This window comes from Pomacea canaliculata, linkage group LG3, assembly GCF_003073045.1.
Source record: "Pomacea canaliculata isolate SZHN2017 linkage group LG3, ASM307304v1, whole genome shotgun sequence".
Taxonomy (NCBI): Eukaryota; Metazoa; Mollusca; class Gastropoda; order Architaenioglossa; family Ampullariidae; genus Pomacea; species Pomacea canaliculata.
Window position 1 is genome coordinate 15803559 of NC_037592.1, and position 22855 is coordinate 15826413.

Genomic DNA, 22855 nt, shown 5'->3' on the forward strand with positions numbered 1-22855 from the left:
GCATTCCTATAATAAATATATGTTGTGATTGGTGGGGTCACCTGGACATTGGTGGTGGACTCTGGCCTTATGTGCAACCTGATGCATGAAGAGGAATAGACTGATAGATGTTGTGATTGGATGTGAGTGAACATTATGACAGGTACATTAACCTAGTAGAAGCTAGAATAGCAAAATTTCTTACTCATATTTTTCATAATTCTTTCATATATCATTTCACATATGCAATAGTGAAATGATAAATCTTGAAGCAAAATGAACATACAATCATGCTATTTTCATCCAAGGGCCCTTTTTTGTTTGTGAAGTGTCATAATATGTTTGGAGACACTTTGATCCTATAGCTATCATTTATTGTGTTTATATGTTGTAATCACGCTGAAAAATGTTAAAGCAAAGGATATCCACAAATTTTAAAATCTGAGGTTTATAATGAATATTACCTTCACTGATTAACAGTGGTAAAAGCATAATGAAAAAAGCATAAGCATGTATGTGCTCTCTCTTTTTCACACATATGCACACAACTTTATTGGTTAACACACATCATGTCAGCAACAAAGGCCATACCACACCGAAAAACTATGCTACAGTTTGAATAAAAAAATATTTTGTTAAAAAAGTCTTTTTAAAAATAAAGAACGTTATTCAATAAAATAACCATAAAATACCTAGTTAAAAATCTTTTAAAAAAATCATCCTGAATTTTGCACTACCCCAAATAAACACACAACATAGATATATCATGACTGACAATGCTTAAATTGATGCTTTTGCACACGGGCACTAATGTACATATACACAAAATCTCTCTTTTACCCCTCGTCCCCAACAAAGAGACACATCACACCCTGAAAGTAATGCATATGCATTCTATTCAATTTTCAGTCGATTGTCTACACTGGTCCACAACATGAGAAATCCCACAACAATTCCAGCACAGTTCATCACCTGCCGAATCTGGATCCACTGATGCACACCCTGTGACATCCAGAAGCTTATGTCCAGGTCAACAAATACTGTTGTTAAAATCAGCGTTATTGCTGTGCAGATAGACATGTCTCGCAGGTAAGTGCCACAAAAGAAGCTTAAGCCACAAGCTGCTAATGTAAGGGCAATCAAAAACCTCATATAATCACCCCCAAACATGTGGACATGAAAGCCATTCTTGTACTCTGGGATGCTGTTTATGAGATAGACATAGGACAATAGGTAAAGACCCAAGCAACCCTCTCCAATACGACATAACCACTCTGACCTATTCTTGCTCATCATGCTGCCAAGCATTATGTATATGCCCATGCATCCAATTTGTCGACAAGCCACCAACACCTGCAACATTACATTAATGTCAGTGACAACAAGCTTCTTTCAACTTTTCTCCAAAGGATCATGATTCTTAACTTCATACATGCATTTTTAAAACAATGATTTTTTTTTTTTTAAACTTGCTGGATGCTTATTTTTACACTGTGTCAGATTTTAAAAAGTGATTTTTATTTCACTGTGTTTCATATGCTTGAAGATTATTGAAGGCAATAACATTTTGAATGCAAAAATTACCCGCTGCCAGTGTGGGTACTCCCATGCAGGGTTGGTGTAAACATTAATGGCAAAAAGCAGCAGTTGTCCACTGTATAGCAGGCAGGCAAAATGGAGTTTGAACTTTCCAGACATTGTCACTCCACATCCAATACAAACTATCAGGTACACATACACCAGCTTAGGGTTGACTGGAGGAACGCTTTTAAAAAAACATGAAAAACTCATATTTTATACCTACACCAACAATTAGTAATTCTAAAGTACTATATAGCATTGCAGTTTCCACTCATGAATGAAGCTGAAGTACTTTTTCAAGGATATCTAAAGCATAAAACTAAAAGACACACTACCTATACTCTTCTAAGCTACCATCAGAGGCCCTATTCAAATAACATGAACGCAAGCTTTCAAGCCCGGCATTAGTGGGCAGCGTTATAAGAAATAAACGAAAGGTGGAATCAGACGACGGACGTGACGTTACACGATTCCCGTAATTCCCGTCGTCATTTGTGTATAGCGCGACGTAGATTGAATGGACCCTCTACTGTTGGGGCCAGTAGAGCAACTAAAGACCAAAGTCTTTCCAATCCTAGCTTTATATTTTAAACAACTAAAACTTTAAAGTGGAAGATGCAAAAAAAAGTTAGCTTTATAAGCTAGTTTTCGTAAAGCGAGCATTCCAATGTTTCTTGCTCATACAAAATAAAGAATTACCTCTCCTTCGATGCGCGTTCTGCAAAAAGCATAAGTAAAGACAAAGCATCTAGCAAAGGGAATTTAAACAGAATAAACAAAGTAAGCTTTCGAATGATCGTTCTGTAAGTGGCCATGTTTGTACAACAGAGTGACTTCCCCTCGCCACTCCCTCTTCAAATAGGAAATAAAAATATCACCTGCGATACACGTTACAAATATCACAACTACACAAAATTATGTTCTAGTTCGAAATAAGTGGTAGGTTTCTACACTTGGGAGAGCACAGAAGATTAAACAGTTTCTTGATCAACACGAAGAACAATTTTTGTGTGAGAGAGAAAGAGAGGAGCTGTTAGTTGCGGAGAAGGCCGGGCTTCGGGTATAAGTTGAACAATTCTTGAACAAAGCACCTGTAGCATCATAAGGATCTCAACTTTAACTTTACTGACTTCAGGGACTATGGAATGTGTTTGCGGACATTCAACGCGGGTGGGTAGGTAGGGGGAATGCCTCTTATAAGAGATCAAGGACAACTAGGGACGGTACTTATGAACGAAGGGGACCCTCTGAGGGATCTTCTCACGCAGGTATAAGACCGGCCCCGTTGGCATGCGTTCGCCACTGTTGAGTCGTTTATTGTGTGTCCCCAACGACTGGTCCTCTGGTACCAGTTAAGGAATGAGAAGGTGTGTGCGCGAGAGAAGAGCCTACATACTCATGGGGAAGGTGGGAGAGAGGAGGAAATATTCTGCGGGGTTGAGTTACGAAAGTCATGGGACAAACTGCAATGCGAACAAGGGACGTACTGTGGGGGGGGGGGGGGGGGAGATAAGAATTCTAATTTCTAAATACATGTAATAAGGCTCGAAAAGAAACACAAGGTCCTTTACGTGCTTTTCTGAAGGCTTTTGCGTTCTTTTTCCGTGATAAAGTTTTGGTAAGAAAGGCTTGGTTCTTCTGCTGCCAACACGACAGGAAAGTTTATGAAGAAAGGAAAATAAATAGTTCTGACAATAAGTTTAAAGTTATCTTTTTGAATCAGTTGTTTTCCCACCGTAGGTGCCCATTCGATTAGGTATACCGCATTTCAGTGTTACGTGCTAAGTGTACATACTTTAGATATTTTGTTGTGCTTTGTGTTAGTGAGGTTATGGGAGTTTTGTTCATCCCTGAAACGTGCTCGACTTTGACAGATCCGAGGAGCAGTCAAGAGTTCGAAAATGGTCTGCCATAGCGCATTTAACAGTCAATTTTGGTACAAGAGAGTAATCAAACGCTGGTCAGATGATGGTTACGAGACCGATTCTGTGCTACAATAGAAAATTAAAAAAAAAAAAAAAAAAGAAATAGAAAAAACGAAGAAGAGAAAGGAAAGGAGCCTGAACTATTAAATGACAAGACAAGCTTTAACTCCACTCACGTGACTCATCAACATACGCAGCAGGCTTGTGCCAATAAATCAGGCATCATACATTAGCATGAGCCCTACGAGTCACAGACGGTACATTAAGTGACATTTTAATGAGAAAAATTTGTAGCTGTGTTACAGTCGAAGTGCTTTGTCTCATTCCTGAGGAAGCGTAAATTAGTTATAACGATGTCAACAGCCCTGGATCATGTCCGACAACTAGAACGAAGTGTTTTACAAACAAAACCAGCCTCAGGCGACTCCCTTTAACTAGTATATATGTGTTATAATGTTATATGAATGCCACAGTAACATCTAGTCTATTTTTGTGGTTATTTATCATAAAACTCAAATCGACTTCAATGAAACTCACTTTTATAGACTCTTGATCGATTGTGGTGATGCTAGTCGTTGCATGTCGTTTAGAAGCAGTCTTATTTATTTATTAATTTAATTCAAAAAGTAACGATTGAGGTTCGGTAATCTAGTGTTTATCGTCCTCTACTTTGGAGAGGCTGCTTCAGTTATTTCTGTAAAACTGCTCCTGACCACCGAACAGAAACAGATACTGGATCCATCAGGAAAGGCAGCAAAAAATGAGAGATGGGCTCCACCTTCCACCAGGAGACAATGAAACTCGTTAAGGCGATCAGTCTGTGGGGCTAATTTTACCATTCAGTAATAATACATTTAAAGCACATTTATTTCAGAAAAACCTCCAGAACATTATGGCCGAAGTGTAAGCCAATAAAGTATTTGACAGTGTGGCTTTATCTGTGGAGAGTTTAGAAGAATAACTTGATCGCTGGGGTGGTTAAATACCATTGACGGCACAGATTGATATTTTGTGTCCTTCGTATTTCAGACATCGAATGATTTATATTATTCCTGTTTTGTTCACAGTCTATAATTTATATAGGTGAAAATTGTTCTTTTGCGTGTAGCTAAGGAGGCGTTCCCTTGACATACAGTTCCTACTAGCTCCCGGGCAACATACGAGCTTGTGTGGGCACTCGTTTCCGCACAAGTAGAGGCTTGAGTATGTCAGAAAGTAAACATTTTAGCAGCTATTTCAACTTAAAAGACGCAGGCGTGTGCGGTCACGTAATATAAGAATACTGCCTTTTAGAATTTTTTTTTCTACTGCCTTTTAGAATATATATTGTTTTCTTTATGTGTATCCTTTTGTGTGCATGTCTGTGTGAGAGAGAGAAAGAGGGAGAGTATGGGAAAGAAAAAAACCCAAACTACACTATGGTAAAGGTCATCCCCTAACCTTTTCATGTCGTTAGGGGTTGAGGTGTTTGAGATCTCACTTCTATCGGCGCCAGCTTTACACGCCAGCTTCTCCTCTCCCTCGCTGCCTTACCTTCCCCAACCGTCTATGGAGTCAGGCACCCAATCCCGCCAGCTGTGTCGACTGCAGGAAGTTTGCTGCGCTAATTGGGGATTGAACCAGCACGCTCTCAGTTCGGACGCCAACGCTCTAACTAGTCACCTATCCTCTTCTTCAAGCTACCATAACTGTACATGAAGAAGAAAGAAAGAAAGAAAGAAAGAAAGAAAGAAAGAAAAAAAACCAAGTAAGACAAAACCATCACGTTCATCACGATTTGAGAGCTGGAAAGCTGCTAAGTTTGAGAGGGAAAAGTGCTTGTGCCTAAAGACAATTTCGCATTGTGGCAAATGAGGATTTGGGAAAAAGGGAGAAAGGGGCGTTGATTAGTTACTTGCCCTGATTTGGGGGACAATGCTGGCAAAACCATAGGTGACTTTACTCTGCCCTCGGTGAAAAATGAGAACACTCGCTTTAACCGAGTTCGCAAATTTACAGTCTGACGTCAATATGGCAACATTTTATCCCTGAATAAGCTTATGGAAATTGTCATGCCACTAAATTCTGGACATTAAAAAGCAATAAGTCTTAGATCGCTTTCTTCCAACGCTAGTTAGCACGCCGATGCAGTTTAAGGTGGCAGACGCAAGGAAAGGCTTGCTACTCCATAAGCAGTAGATAACTCAGTCTTGGGACATGAATGATACTTGCAGAAATGAACAGATAATCATAAATTACCTCCGCCTGAGGGATTCGCTCCCCTTACGCATGCTTCAAGCTGCGCAGGGGCAAGACGCTTTGAACGTGCAGAGCCGCTCGGCGCGCCAAAACAGAGCACTCTTTTGTTGACAAGTGGTTTATGGTTTATGGCACTGTGTAAAGCATCCTGAATGCAGAGCATCAGTCTTCAGGAATTCATGGCTGGCCACTTCTTTATGCCTGCCAACTCCCCACACATCCATTTCCTGTCTAGGAAAGCACGCACGCACACGACAAACACACGCACAAACCTCCGGATGACAGACACATTAACGATTTTAATCAGCCATTCGGTGGACTTTTAAGAGAAATATCTTTGATGGATTGTTGCAGCCGAATGACAAGCAGTTTTCTTCTTTTTTCTTCTTCATTTTGATGTGCGAAATACAAATGCACAGGGTGCATTAATGTCTGCGTATTACTCACACCTTTATGAGATCCCACAACATTCCTTTATGTCACATTTACTTTTTATTTTTTTTAATTTATTATTTCTTGAAGGAACTACTATTATATAACAACATTTCCCTCGACTTTCATGAAAGCAGGCCAATGACAGTACAGGAGGGTATTACATGCTGAAGAACATAAAGATCCGTCTTTTATCCACCATGCATAGAAATAAATCTTCACCGGAACTCTGGGAGCAGACTGCTACATGTTTACCAACTTTTTGCTTTGCAGCCTAAGATATCTCCAAGTTCCTATTTCACTGTCAACGGCCCCAGACTGCTAAATTCAAGCAAGAGTAGGGTGAGCTGGGTAGGAACATCCTCTTTTTCTGTACCTCCCTTACTTAGAGTGAACCTCTTTAAAAAAATAGATTTATGAACAAGGGCAGGGAATAGTGTCCCTTGAAATGTGGTGATTTATCAAGTCTTCCAAAAGCTGGATTGTGTGGACCGCAATCGATGGGGGTGGGACAATGTCAGTTATTGTCTGTAAAATAATGTACAGTAGGGAATGATACCACGAAGACTGTCGTGCGAAATCCTGCTTACAGTGGAACCTGTCTGTGAAGGACACGTCATTAAAGTTAGATATAATATGTATGTCAACAGTTTGATCTCTTTCGTTCTTTCGATATAGAAATTTATTTTTATTGATCTTTTCATCTTTTTCGCTTCTGAATTGATTGATTGTCTCTCTGTGTGTGTGTGTGTTAGTTGTGAGAACAGATATAGTCATTGTTCAATTCTTCAGCCATTTACAAACCGATCTTTACGTGAACACAGTAGCACCTACACAATCAATAATCGTGGTAGACATCACTTCTGCCACAAACGTGTCCATTTTATCATTCACACTGGAGTATTTTAATTTCTGTAAAATTCACTTTTTATCAAAACATGCTAAACTGTACAGTTTGGCTTTGTTATAGATTATAATTTTGTTCACTTCAGCCATATATACATCCTGTCCGATCTCTAATACAGACTGTATTTGATTTAAGCTAGCATTGTTCCTCTCTCTCGGGGCTCTATTTTCGACCTCTTGCCATATCAAGTGGGCCTCCCTGGGGGGACAGGCGAAGCAGCTCCAATTGTGTCGCGTCCCCCTGAGTCTACCCCTGCGACCTACATAGAACTACAGCGATATCACTCCTGTTGCCACGTGTACAGGGAGAAACGAACATAGCAGGTGATTGCAATAAATTACTTACGTCGATTAACAGGCACCAAATCATGTGAGTGTCCGACGTGGAGAGCAGAATATGTCACCTGTCCTTCCTTTAGACAAGCTAATTGGCTTTAGCGGAAAGTACTCAGCTAATATGAAATACGCAGCGGAGCTGTTGAAATGTTTCGCCCCTGAGCTTGGTTCTGGTTGTTCAGTCTGAAGATGATGACACTTTTACTGTACTGCTCCTGCTTCGCTATCATTTTTACAGTACGACACAGAATTCGGTTCGATGAAGTATCAGAGTATGGCACTTTCGTGGTCATCGTTATCTCAACGATTATAATATAGTCATCGTTGTATAATCCTCATACTGTTTGTAGTATTATTATAACAATATCTTTAAGGGTGTAATAAGGACATTTAGATCGAGGTCTGGATTGCTGTGTTTGGTGTTTGCGAAAACCGCGCAGTCAAGCAGATTCCTTAACAACAGTCCATGAGCAGTCCACGGGTAGTCATTGAGACTTTAGTGCGTTTGTCCTGACCTCGTATCTCTAATGGATTGTTATAAGCTGAAGTTTAAAAAAGGTAAAATAAAATCTTAGCCACATCTGTACAAATACAGTACAAAATATACAAAATATCTTTATTAATCCTTTCCAGGAAATTGTTTTGTCTGCTAACGGTAACATGAACATAAACATGAAGAAGAGCATAAACATAAAAAGAACATAAACTGACTATATTTAATTCATTATGCTGGCCATACAGTCTATGTCGCAATTATTAAAAATGTATACACATCACTATTACCACTCAAACAGGAACAACAGTATAATGCCAGTTATGTAGACACTCAGAAAAGTGGGGTGGGTGGGCTCTTATCTTTCCTGATGTCATCATGTTCTCAAATAAATAGTGGAAAACAAGGATGTAAATAAGGAAAGGTTGATGAAATTCATTGAAAGAAATGTCGTATAAAGTCGTCTCTAAGGATAAATAGCCTAGATTGGTTGATTGCATGTATGATACCCACCCAACGACCGTATTAGTGAGTAAATCAATTGTTTCACACGGGTAAAACGCACCCTTACACATTCTGTTCTCCAGAAGAGCAAGCAATTAAATCCACAATCTCACGTGATGAGCAGACTGATAATCAGACGACAAGGTGCGTGTGGAAGTCACAACTTTTATTGAAGTGTAAGAAAATCTTAGTTTGATCAAAAAGATAATGATACATCCTCCTCTGCATGTGATGGATTAAGATCACTGAAAGTTTTCACAACTTTCCAAAATGTGCAGTAACACCAAAACAATTTCCTTTCTTTCTCCTCCTCCCTCTATATCTAACAGCATTACATTTGTTTCTGTTCCATTCATTCTGGCGAGTGTCTGTGTCTACATACCTGTGGAAGGTGTGTGTGTGTGTGCAAACACACGCATAAACTCGGACATACAGCTTTAGGGAAAAGGCCATATATTCAAAGTGTCACGACAAAATATTGTCTCGTATGTAGGTAGAAACTCGAGCTTCCAATTATCTCATTTACTGTCGAGTTTTATTGGAAAAGCAAGCGAGCGTTCCGGTTGGGTATCCCATCATGCCTTATTGAAGAGGACTCCTCTGCGGGGTACATATTAGACCACCACCGCGCCAAGTATTTAAAAATCACCCTTAAGAAGATATACAGCACGACGTCCCAAAGAAATATAGAAGAAACGGGCACTAAAATGGCTGAAGAGGGTTTACAGCTAGCGGCTGAAAACAATAAAAGAGACAACTGACGTAACTGGGGGAGGGAATCAGTTGGGGGGTACGCAGCAAGGAGACAAAGATTGGTAAACAGGGCATGTAAAGACAAGGGCTACCCCAAGTGGTTAAACGCCCCAGCAAAGTAAGTACGAGTGTTTGATGATAATGTTTGCCGGGCTGCCACTGGAGCGGTTGCTAAATGTTCTGAGGAGTGGATGGGCAGCTGAAGGAGGTAGAGGTTTAATGTGCTGTTAAGTTCTGAGGTCCTGATTCCGAGGCGAGACAGACAGGGTATACCCTGGTGCAATTTTCCAAGCCTGTACTTACTCCTGTTTTTACATCAGGGTTAACAAACAAATAATCAAGAAAGCGGCGAGGCATTGAAATCTCCACCAACACTTCAGTTACCGTTCAAGAACTACATCTCCCGCCTCAGTCGTGAGGATAAATAGCACAGGTAGGTACCTGGTCCCTTGGGTAAAGTGGCCGTAGGGGCAGTGAACTGTAAGTGGTTCACTGTGTGTAGACTCGTGTGGAGGTCCGTTGTAGCTGGCTGGGGTGCATTCTGTGTCGAGATTGGGAAAAATGAGTCTATCAAAGTTTTTATTTATTACATGAAATATCTACATTCTTTGGATTAGGTGGCTTTCAATACCTCTCTCTGCCAGATTGGTCTTCTCGCTATAAAAATATCAATGTATCAACTTTTATTTTCATCAAATGGATTTTGTTGTCTATAAAGCTGCACATGCTGGCAGGATGGCTCTGCCTCTCCGATGCTTGTTCAGGATCTTCTCTCACAGTTGCTGTCTGTACCCCTCGGGTACGTCTTCGTGATCTTCCCTCACGGGTGGCGTCGCACAAAGTTTGGGTGTACGCATGCGCACGCGGGTGTTCGTGCTCTTTCCTTTACAGCCCGCTATGGCAATGATCTAGGCGTGTACATGTCTGAAACTTTCCGCTCACCCGCCCACCTGAATTGCAATGGTTTGACAACGCTAATAAAGAGGCGCATTAATAAAATCGCAGGTTGTACCAGGTACTAGAATTATTTAACAATCGCAGAAGTGAGTTCATTTCTGCGCATAAAGGACAAGTGTTGGCACTTACGAACATGATGCACATAATACATTAGAAATGGGACAACATCGTACTTTATATAGTGTGGGTGCAATAACAATGTCCGTGTGTGTGTGTGTGTGTGTGAAAGATAATATTTTACTTTCGATGTTTTACTCCCATCTGTCTTTTAAAAGAGAGTATTTTCATTCCCACTTGGTACGCCGTATGCTGGCATGCATGATCACAGTAACAAAATTCTGGATCACAAAATACATTTACAAAAGTACCTCTGAATTCAACATTTGTTTTTCTTTCTCGAAATCCCACTTGGAATTTGTTTTCGTAAACGTTTTCAAAGACAGGAAGTGACGAAACAATTGTGATATTTAAAAACGTTATCTGAAAATATCAATGTAAAGGTACAACAAAAGATGAAATCCTGAAGACCAGGATTCGAATTACTGTCGATGAGTGTTCTTTTCGTGATGCGAATCGGATTTCGATGAATAGTGTCCCCAAGACAAACCATACCTACAAGGGCCATTAGGTCAGTTTTGTCAGAAGTTCAGGAGAACTAAACAAAGTTCCGTATAAATCTTTGTACCTCGATCAGAATGGTTTCCTCTGAACGATTTCACTACAGTTTGGTTTTGCGCAATCCTACACTTTTTTTATTAGACAAGTAATTTTTTTTTTCGTTTATTTAGACACTTAAAAAGAGCACTCGTGAGATCACTTACACAAGTTCCTATTACAACGACTGAACAATGACGACCACTCAAGTTTTTACAGCAGTCTACTCAGACAGTCACGGGTCCTGTGTAGAGCACATTAAGATTTCCATGAGAGGGTGCTTACACTTTGTCTGGAAGCTACAGGCCAAGCTGCGTTGCCTCGGAGCAGAACTACAGTGGTGGATTGTTCACAGCAAACTACTTTACTAACATAATAATCTACTTTGCATGAGTGTTTACACCCTCTCTTTGAGTTGTATTTCCAGGTTTTCTTCCTCTTACCAATTTCTTTAATAATAATACTACATAGTACTATTAATTGTATTGAGCAACACTAACGATTTAAACGCGTCTTTTCTTCACAATGGAAGCAATGTCACAGTAGAATAACAATAACAATTAAATAGCAATAATAATGAAAGATAACATTAATAGCAAAATAAAAATTGGAGAGCAAACATTTAACATAAGGCATGCCGGATCAAGAGAGGGAGAGAGAAAGAAGAGCGAAAAGGAAGAAATTACTGTTGCACGAGATATTGGCGGAGGAAAGTTCCTATTAACCTGGCTTGGATGCCAGCGACAGTGAAAACAATGATTAGAGAGTGAGCAAGGAGTTACTGGGAAACAAAGAAACCAGCAAGGGGCACCCCAAATTTTCTTATCTGATTCCTGGACAGAGATGGGAACTCTCTTTTGGATTTTTGGACTTGGCTCAGCAAGTGGGCCAAAGTTCCAATGTTCCGAACATTCCCTCCCCCAAACGATTGGTTTCTTGTGACTTCCACATTGCCAAACGGGGTTAAACATTCAACATCATTTGCTCAATTAAGAAAGACCTTGATGCCGACCTATTGGGCCGGTCAGACCAGACAAAAGCCATTTTGTGTTAGGGGCACAGAGACCCAATGTCACATGAAATCCCTAAGGAGAGATGATGAGATCCGACAAATCAAAAGCAGCTGACAGTTCACACATAAACAAGATTCAAACATAATCACAGTCACAAGCAGGCAACAAATCGTTGATTGCCCGGAGTGGGGCGACTTCAGTTTAACGATGTTAGAATTAATTATCAAGCTGAAATAGGTCAAGTAAATTATCTCCAAAATGGACTGCACATTGACAAAGAACAACATTTTCTGAGATTTTTGAGAGGTGAAGCATGATTTGAGACCGCATTAATTCTTCAGAACACCTGGCTAGCGATGAGACTGTTTAACAGAACTATGACCTTTTTTTTAAAAAAGACTAGCTTCCATCCAGAGTAATCAACAAGTGATTGATGGTATTTATAATAATATCAACCAGTATAGACACTCTACCTACCCTTTCACATTTGTAGTGGCAACACTATTTGCGACCTGTATTTCATTTCTTGTGCTGCTCTATTTGTCACTAAGATTTAAACTAAATAAGGCTGTATGCATATACATTTGTTTGTTTCTTGCCTGAAGGCTAGCCAGAAGTGTGTTACATATGTGAGAAAGTATTTTTTACTACTAGCAGATTGCTCCCATCTACAACAATAGAGATAGCACACGCCACTATGTACAAAACATTACATGTCTTTGTCACCACAAAAGCTAATAGCCATAAAGTACAACTAATGGTGTGTGTGTGTGGGGGGGGGGGGAGAGAGAGACAGAGAGGAGGGAAAGATGTTGAAATATATATGTTATATATATATTATGTTAATACGCTGCAGATTGTGTCACCCTCATGTAGGTTATCACTGGCTACGCCTTCCACCAATACATACTTGGAAAAGATAAAAAGACAATAAGATTTATCTTGCTTGGAAGGAATCTTTTCTTCATTCTCAGTCAGATTATTTTCTGTTTTTCCCCTCATCGTTCACCTCCTTTCACAAAGCTGAAGGTCGAAATTACTTGGCTCGTTGTGGAGTGGGTGAACATAGAGAGGCACTAACCGTTGTCCAATCGATTCCCTCGTTAACTCTGATTAATTAGCGATTTGTAGTGAACGTTCTCACGGCTGTTCTTTGAAGTTGGCCGGTGGGTGGAGTCTGACAACTTGCCGACGGCCAATCAGAAGCGAGAGATCGGTCATCAGCACTTGTTTTATTGTCGCCAAAGTTTACCTGCAGCAAACACCGTCGTGGCTGGATTAAGACAAGGGCCGGAGAATCTGGTTGGTCATACGAAACGGGCGGCATCGACTGGCTTGGGGTGGAGTTTTGATGGGTGACTCACGGATGGGACAGTGTGACGTCACAAGTCAGACGATCTCAAGGTGAGTTACCCGCCACAACAACGTCTTCGAGACCGAGGAGCTGATCTCCGCCCAGCACGGATCGCGCATGCGCCAACGTAGCCATTCACACGGCTGAACATTTAAGCCGCCATTTCTGCGTCAGAAGAAATCAAGATAAACTTTTCCAGCCAGGACTATATGACAGTGCAACCTTCCGCCAACTGACAAATTTTGAGAGGGAATACATAAGGCGGTTTACATACCATAGACACGGCTATGATTAAAACCGGAGTACTAAAACACCTTGATTTACCATCAACTTCAAAGATTGACTGGTAAAACTTGGTGTTTATCTGTAAATCGTAAGCTGTCAGAAAAAAAGAAACAATTTTAGCGCTGTAAGAATGTGAATATTCAGGAGGTAAGCTGATAATGACGACCACGTAGGTTACTCTCACTGCCTTTCAGATAGCCGTGCCGACACCATCATAAATATCCGGAGTAGTTTGCACCAAGGTGAAGTACCCAAGGGAGCGAGAGATACACAATCTCCAACCGGAAATGGACCTCTCCGTGTCTAAGTCGCCTGCTTCCAAAGCACTGGAGAGCAAAACCTTGAAGCATTCCATAGACAGCATTCTCCATCCGGCACTGGGGTACCACGAGCTCAAGTACGATGACTCGCGATACGAGCAGCCCTCCCGCCACAAGCGACACCTGCCTTCGCAGTTCCAGCTGCATTCGCAAGACGGAAAGCAGCTGCAGCACGAAGAGCCTGAAGAACAAGACGTGAAGCCACGTCCACAGCTGGTTTCTCCACAGCTCCCTCAGTCGGAGGACAGCAGCACGAGTACGTTAGACGCCGCTAGTGTCGCAGACGGACAAGATGGTGCTGTACTCGGGCCACCGCCTTGGGGTTCCTCCGCATCTGATCTCAGTTCGGAATCTCTCCTCTGTCCGAAGAGACATAATGAGAATGTGGATAGTGATGCTGCAGTGACTGATGTGATAGAATTTACAGCCTCGGACAGTGAGTACGAGAATATGAAAGCCTTTGATCGTTAACATGTTTGTTCTGTGGGAGTCTGCTGTCGGTAAACGCTCGCACTAGAACACCCTGTGCATGTATACGGGTAATATAATACTGTCTTCTGAATTGGTCAGTAAATAATCACGAGTTGCGGGTTTTCATTTTTTAAAATTCAGAAACGGAGGGTTTTGAGTATGTAAAATTATGTAAAAATATGTAATATTTAATGTGCATGCTAACCGACAAAATTGTTTTTGAATACTTGCTGGATTTGATCTCACAGCTTTTGAGATAATCCTAATGATCTTATTGTTACTGGTTAATATTAAATGTTAGGGAGATTGTCCCTTAGTCTGACTGGGTTGGGAGGGGCTGCTGTTTACAGATGTCTGGTCGACTCTAGTATCTTCTGTAGCCTTGTACTATATTGACCTTTGTTTTTGGTTGTTCTGTAATTACACCAAACGGTTTTGCCCTATAGACCATAACTGACGGTGTCTGTAGCCTCTTGGCCATCTTGACCAAGGTTTCTCGCTTGATGGGATTATCTTCGTTTAACAGCAATAATAACTTTTTTCCTGATCTATGGACCTTCTTCCACTCTTCACATTTTCCCATCTTTAGGCCTTGTTCTTCGTAGCTATATTTTCCGCTACGGATTTTATATCTGTGTTCGTTCACGACGTTGACTGCACTATATTTATTAATGTATTTATTCTGCCTCCTGTATCGTTTATAATAATAATAATAATAATAATAATAATAATAATAATAATAATAATAATAATAATAATAATAATCGGTTGTTGTAAAGCGATTTAAAGCCCTCGTTGATGGTGAGGTAAGGTAACATACAAGTCCATATGATTATCATCATCTCCAGTGAAAATGTGCCTATTTGATTTCTCAATACCCTAACAGGACACACACAAAATCTCTTGCAGCTAACCCTCATGTGAGCTGCCTCCTCTTCCTCTTTTTCTTTTTCGGTCACTCCTGCTAGCTGACTTCTTTGACTGCCTTCTTTACTTAATCCAAATGAGTAATTTGCCTTTCAATTTTTATGTTCTTACAATCAGGTTTTAGTAGCTTTATACTCTTTTCTCCATTATAGTAGATCAGCTGTGCCAACACATTACTCTTGGTTTAAACTAATGCCATAGTATCAGTATGTCCTCCATGACAGACACATTCGGACATTAAAATTTTCTAGAATGAGAGCTAAATAGTAAGAAAGAAAAACAGGGCTAATACTAAAAGCCACAAAGCTGCACACTATTAGCCAGAGAGGACATTTTAGAACCATGGCGCAGTTTAGCCATAGCTTGTAGATAAACATGGATCATCTAATGACAGTGACTGAAACATTAATAACGGCCAATTTCACCGAAATTAAAGACAATCATGTTAAATTTAGTCCCATCAGATATTCATGTGAATCATTTTTAGAAAGCGTATTTATAGGTAGATTTGATTATCGCGTGGTTACTAAATTTTTACTTAAATTTTTGTAAATCAGGTTTTTATATATTGTTTATCCGCGAGACATTTAGTGATTGAGTTGTTGGTGGATAAATCTTTTTTGATTCGCATTTTCTGGTCAACGAGAACAGATTAGTAACTTGCTGCAACTTAACTTCCCTGTCCCCCAACAAGAAGGAGGAATGAAAATGTAACCTAATGGCAGCGTCTAGGTTAATGCTTGAGAGCTTTGTTTTGTCCGGAAGTGTTTATAGAGCAAATGTCCTCGCCATTACAGTTTACAACTCCTGTGACAGTGCAGTCCCACCACGTTCACCTAGTGGACAAGCCCATAAACACCCTCTCCTTCAGTGATCTGCCCAGGCAGTCCTTCTTCTGTTATCACAAATATTAGAGCCCTAAATCACCCCCTCGTTTAAATCATGCTCTCACCCTCTCCTCCGCCACCCCCACTTCTCTTTCACACAATCACACGCACAGGCACCCCTCACTTGATGAGAAGGTTCCACTCATTTTCCCCCATCTCGCCTTCCTCACCACTCTCATCTACCAACCCAGTAATGTTACTTAGTTGAACATCATCCTGTTCTTCAATCAACGGTGCCTTGTCCGTCGGAATGTCAGACGAATGCGATCGCCTGACGGTGAACTGAATTCAGTCAAGACAATAATTGTAAATCTTGACTATTTGAATCATTACCTCGACTTTCTGAAGGGGCTCGCGCACTATCATTCTTGGTTAACCAAGTACAGTAGTCTCCTGTAGTCTTGGGCTGAATACCTTGAAGGTAGCTATGGTTAGAAACAAAGGAAAGGTTAGTTTGAAGGCGCGCAGACCTTGAAGATGGCAGATAATCTAAGTGTTACTACCTTAGTTCATAACTCCGGTCACATGACCTAACCCTTAGGGCTTAGGCTATTACTATGGACCCGAGGATCGCGGGAAGATGTGAAGATTATTTAAATAACGGATGATTACCGCACATCTTACCAAAATGTTTTAAATAACAGATTGAACCAATCAACGGCCTCAGGCTTGACCTCTTTCTTTGCAATGTGATATTTATAAGTGTATTTGGTGAAATAATGTTTCAAACTGAGCTTTACCAGAGAGCGTAGATATATATGTCTATACTCTCTGTCTTTACCCGTTCGTTAGGGAAAAAAGTCGCATCCCAGCAGTCCTTTAAATCGTGGAGTCGTATGACGACTTTCAAAAATTTCCTTTCTCTATTATCGTCGATGATACGAAGCAATCAACGTTCTTATCATGACACCTGCTTTACACTTCTGTTTAAAGCTGTACACATATCGCAAAACACATTAGTGAAGTGACTTTGACAACCATCCGTAATTACAGTATAAACAGCAAGCTGATGGCCTCTTGGCACAAGATGGTGAATGAACCACAGCAGTCGATGACAACCAGGACAGCTCTTTAGTCTTACTGAAGTCTTACCTCAGCCACTTCCGTCTGACTGAGTTGCCAACTGGCAGGGTGATTTTATAGTTTTATACCTGTGTCAGTACCACTAATAAAGGAGGTGTGACCATCTCTGTGTGTGTATGCACGCATCGTCCCTTTTTATGTCGGAAGTGGGTAGGTGCACTCACAGAATCATATAAATAAAATTCATGTAATTCGACCACGACTGCCACCCTTAAGAAAGTTCGTGAAAACGTTTTCGTTGCTCAACGGTTGAAATTTGATTTCTATGTTACACCGGGGGAAGAGGGGGAAGACGGTGACTGAAGTGCGGGGCTGAAATTAACCCCCGCCTCCAGAAGAAAAAAATCTGTAAAACGAGGACGGACGTCATCTACATCAAGTCCGCCTCCACCAGTCAGTTTGCCAAAATTAGCAGAAAGTTATCGCCTGTCACACAGGTGATTCATGAAGTAATCTTGAAGAGATAATCTCTTTCTTTCGAGCCCCACTCCAGGCCGCTGACGACGAAATATAGGCATCAGGCAGACATCAAAAGGAGATCAGGCTCCTCCCTATCGCTCTGGCCGTCCACTAACTGCTGTCTAAATCAAGGTGCCGGCCGTAGGAAAGCAATTGCCGCGCGGCCTTAATGTGCAAAGTGATAGGCATTGAAAATGTCGTTCATAAACCAACTGCAGTTCTAGGTAAACACGCGAGCATTGTGCCGCTTCCCTTCCTTTCGAGTATTATACTCCCATTTTGTTTTCTTTTATCTCTTTTTCTGCTCTCTCTTGTTCTCGAATCTTAGCTCCTCGCTCTTTCTCTTCTCTCACACACATACCCACCCACCCCTCTCTCTCTCGTCTTCATATTCTTTCTCTATCGCACCTAGAAAGACATCTTAGAGATCGCGACCTTCTTGCTATATTGGTTTAATTTATCCTCTGCGTACAGCCACAGAATGGGCGCTATCACTCAGGTTTATTTGTCTTGGTCACCTATTACTTTTGAAAATATCTTCAGACTAAGCTGTCGGTAGTTGTCTGTCACACTCAGGAGAATATGTGGGGGGGGTGCTTAGCTGGGGACACGGGGATAAGAGACATACAGGCACAGGACTGGTGATTGAAACATCGGTTTGCACGGAATTGAAGGACAGTTTCTCCAGCATTGCAATGAAATCTATTTATATGGATGTGTTGGTGAAATAGTGAACCAGGCTAAGACAAAAATACAGTTGAGCGAGAACGCAAATTTAAATTCCTTTAAATTGAAATGTATATTTCTACTTGAATCCATTTTTTTCAGTTTTTATTGACTTTTATCACATACTGTGTACTATAACCCTTTTGTATGTGAAATCCCATGTTCTTCCAAGTACTTGCTACAACACAATATTACAATTAGATCAACTATCAATTCTGCAGGCAAATATCAGCTTGATACTGACCAAACTGATAAGCCCGCTAGCACCAGTAACCCTGTTGCCGAGGTAGCGAGAGGAATGTCACCAACTATTGACCTTATGCATGGCATCAGCTCTGGTATTGTACAGCAAGAAAACAAGACCGTGGAAACAACAGACAACAGCATCACCACTCAAGAGATACATGAACCAGGTAAACGCGAAATGTCTCCCCCTCGCCCTCACATTCATTTCTTTATAAGAGCTCAACTGGTAGCAAGTTACAAAAATAATAGGATGAGAAGGGAATGAATGAATGACCATAGCCACGTCCTGAAATAAATTGTTGACAAGATCAAAATCAAGGTGAAAATGTAATACTATTTTATAATGACAAGATATATAGTCATCAGCAGGTTACAAGATTCCCCCAATATATGAAAAGGACTGTGCTTTTTTTCTCCAAATGCAAGATTTATAATTTAAAATTCTCACCTCCATTTCTGGGAGAGGTTACGAGACTCGTTTTCAAAGACGTCACAAAAGTAGGTTTATCGTTATGTCAACGCCTGAATAATATGTGCATGAAGCTCTTCCGTTGGTTCCGCCATTTTGGGACGTGAGAAATCATCCCATGTACCTTCAAAAAATCTTCCTCTCTCCACCCACCCCCTAACAAAATCTTAGCTTTAGGCTAAATTTTATGGATGACTCGTGTTAGCCTTTGTAAATGACCGATACAGCATTCTAAACCTGATATTTATGTGCAGTTTGGTTTATGTTGTAAGAAAAAGCGGCTTTCGGGTTTTGTGTCGGGTTTATAGACTGCTTTACACGAGTTTTGTGCCTTTACTTGGGTTTTGACAGAAAAGGCGACAGCGCCACCTGCCAAAAAAAGACGATTCCGCACCACGTTCAGCGCAGAACAGCTCAAGAGCTTGGAAGAGGTTTTCAACTTGACTCACTACCCCGACATCAACACCCGAGACAAACTGTCTCTCAAGACAGGCTTGTCAGAGGAACGTGTGCAGGTTAGCTCACACACACACACACTAACACACACACACACACACACACACACACACACACACACACACACACACACACACACACACACACACACACACACACACTAACACACTAACACACTAACACACTTTCACGTTTATACTTGGCTGTAGACTTCTTTCTTCATTTGCTCGACACTCATGTTGCTCTTGTGAAGTAACGCTGGCCCTACTTTAGTCCACAGCTGAAAGGTTTCCTTTTTTTGGAATGAAAGCGTATTTTAACTAAGACTTTAAAAAGAGTTACTGGCATTGTGGAGTAGCAGCGAAAATAGCAACTTTGATGACACAGGTAGCGTAGAGGTAATCTAAATGAAATAAGTATTTTCAACAAGAACTCTGCAAGAAGAGTAGTGAGTAATGTTCATATTACTGACAAGTAGGGCGCCCTGCCAAGTTGATTGCGCTTTTAGAAACGGCTGTTGGGGAATGGCAACAGAGTACAGAGAACAATGGGAGAGAAGTGATACTGTTTAAAGTTGTTTTCAGTAAGAGTTTTTAACAGCATTTGTTCTTACCAGCTGTTCTCTCTTTTGACTCCTCCCCCATCCCCATCCACCATCTAGATCTGGTTCCAGAACCGCCGAGCCAAGTGGAGGAAGTACGAACGTTTAGGAAACTTTGGCGGTTTGCAGGATTTGCAGGAGGTGGACTACGTCCCGGCACCAAGAACCACACAGAAAGTAACTTCTGACAAGGTATGTCGTAAAAGGGAGTTTACTTTGAAATGAGGTCTTCATCTTTTTCCAAAACACGGGGGAGAAATACTTTGTGTTACAAAATTTGTGTGTCATAATGTCACGGATCAGTCCGTGCCTCCTTGTTTTAAAGTGAGTTTAATCCCTTCGCTGTTTGTAAATTACATTATCGATGAACGAGAGTGTCAGCGAGAAAAGGGAGATCACTCTAGCGACATAGAGAAGAAGCAGACGGCATTGGCGGACATGAAAGAGGACGTTGTGTGTGTGTTTTAAGATAGAAAGGTAGATGCCAGTAATAATACCTTGCCTAGCCAAGGTTTATTGTTCTGTGTGTACGGGCAATTGTGTTAGAGCCCTGCTGATCGAGGATTAGATCTAGACAAATCCTCGATCGCTTTAGGTAAATCCCCAGCTGTGTGGGCGGATGTACCATTGACTTCGTGTTGCCAAGAAAATGTAAGTGCAGTACTCATGCAACGTCTGCTGGTGCGATTATAATTGAGGTAATATGATCAGAACTTTGTGTTGATGAACAGAACTGTGAGAGCCGTGTGTTTCCTATACACAGACGACGAGAGTTGAGATGAAGATTAAGAGCTAAGTGTGATTGATCGAAGTGCCCCAAAGATAAACATTGTATGTACCATTAGCTGTGTGTCGCCGATAGAGTATTGTGTAGAGGCGAGCTATTTTTTATGCATATGTGTTTTGTAATCTGTAAGTCCTGAGCCATTCGAGCATTTTAATAACATTACATGGAAGCCTCAATCGTTATTTTGTGCATTGACAGAACACGTACGGAGGTCGTGAATGGGTGTTGCCCGTGAGTGCACCGGCGTCCGTGACACATAAACGAAATAGTTATTGACTTAAACTTTGAGAGTTAATTTTTTATACTAATGTTCACCCAGTCATTTGAAATATTGTTATCTCCTCTTGGTCCAGAAAATTCACAGAAAGATCTGCTGTGTGCGTATATGCATATATATATACACGGTCAGAAATACGTTTTGCATTTGCCAGAAATCTGTCAAGAGGAGGACTGACGGAGCCAGCCCAGACATTCCGAACTCTTTACCGACGTCGCCCACCCAAGGGGACGCCATTCCAGCGTTGGCAACTGTACCCGTGGCCTACCCTTTCTACGGACCTTACATGGGCTTTTCTCCACTGTTCTACTACTCCCACTGCTGTGCAGTCCGGCCATGGGCCCCAGACTTGTGACCAGTGGGGAGGCAAGCAGCAGGATGAGCGGCGATGCCAGGCGCTCCGACAGTGTTACCTCCCTTCGACTGAAGGCGCAAGAACACGCAGCGGCTATGGAGATACAGTATTTGTACAAGTGATGCTGCATTGTGAAAACTGCATGAAGTTTATTTATTGAAGAGAGTATAAAGAACCGTAAGAGAAAACTGAAACTATGTGTTTCTATATTTTAATAAACATTTTAATTATTGAACAGATTAAAGATATAAAGACAGTTTTTCTGGAACCATCACGGTGTAGATCATAAGTATTGCTCTGTTAATGTTTGTTTGTACTTTGTCGATCTATCGGGGGAAACAAATACGAGTAGGATCTTTATTATGTCGTTGTCGAGAAGCAAAACTGGGTTACAAGATAATTTTCACATTTTTACAAGTTCTAATCTTGTCTTCCTTTGAATACTAAGATGCTAGTTAATTGATATGCTTGGCTAAAAGTAAAGGACGAGTGACGGAAATATGTATGAAATAGGTTGAACCAAACAATTGATTATATTCAGGCTGCGTGTGTGTATGTGTGTGTGTGAGAGAGAGACCCTAGAGAATGTGTGTGAGAGAGAGAGACCATACAGAATGTGTGTGTGTGTGAGAGAGACCATACAGAATGTAAAGACATGTCTTGAGTTCCCATGCCAGCAGTGCATTATGAAGATTTCATCACAATATTTTACAATGTGCCTTATTTGTAGGATTTTTGTACAGCCACTAACTGCAAATAAACGAAAAGTCTCTGTGCTGCTGTCATTGATAAATCTCAGAGGAAGAGAACTGTCTCAGTGAATTTGCTCCAGTAAATATTCATAACGTATTTATAATAAATATCGATAATAAAAAAGCTGTTCGCTGGTTGACTTGTCGAAGGTTATGCACACACACTTTGCTATTATCAATTCTCTGTGCCTGTTTTACTAACTGTTTGTTCTCCCTTTCTCATTATTTGTAATACCCTTTCTCTGCATTTCATCCTTTTGTTATGAATCGGTCAGTTAGATTTATAATACAGATAAATATTTACTGACACCGTGCCATGACTATGTGTGGTGATTGTGTACAGGGCCGCCGAGAGCCAGCCCGGGCCCCGGGACAGACGACCTCTCCGGGCCCCTTAAATTGTACTTGTAATCGTTAAAAGAAAAAGAAAAGGAGAAGAAGAAAAAAAAATCCACTGACCAAGGCCGGGCCCCCTTGACAGCCGCGGGTCCGGGTACACCAGACCCCCCTGTCTCCCCCTCTCGTCAGGCCTGATTGTGTATAAGTGTAATCAGATAATAAGTGTAGGTAGAACGTTAACAATGACCATCCGTCTATTTATCTATATTACAGTTAAATACACAGAAAAA

The 22855-nt window shown here is 41.0% G+C and overlaps 2 protein-coding genes across 2 annotated transcripts; one reads left to right on the top strand and one right to left on the bottom strand.

Annotated features, from left to right (window-relative positions):
• Window positions 1–230: 230 nt before the first annotated feature.
• Window positions 231–2394, bottom strand: LOC112560029. Its single transcript, XM_025231590.1, has 3 exons — window positions 2260–2394; window positions 1564–1744; window positions 231–1332 (listed from the first exon to the last, which is right to left on the bottom strand). The coding sequence occupies exons 1-3, from the start codon at window positions 2373–2375 to the stop codon at window positions 874–876; spliced, it is 756 nt and encodes a 251-aa protein (XP_025087375.1). The 5' UTR covers window positions 2376–2394; the 3' UTR covers window positions 231–873.
• A 10453-nt stretch (window positions 2395–12847) lies between these two features.
• On the top strand, window positions 12848–22602 carry LOC112560863 (paired box protein Pax-6-like). Its single transcript, XM_025232958.1, has 5 exons — window positions 12848–14166; window positions 18505–18696; window positions 19350–19513; window positions 20116–20247; window positions 21274–22602. Exons 1-5 carry the CDS (start codon window positions 13698–13700, stop codon window positions 21472–21474), a joined length of 1158 nt encoding a protein of 385 aa, XP_025088743.1. The 5' UTR covers window positions 12848–13697; the 3' UTR covers window positions 21475–22602.
• Window positions 22603–22855: the final 253 nt, after the last annotated feature.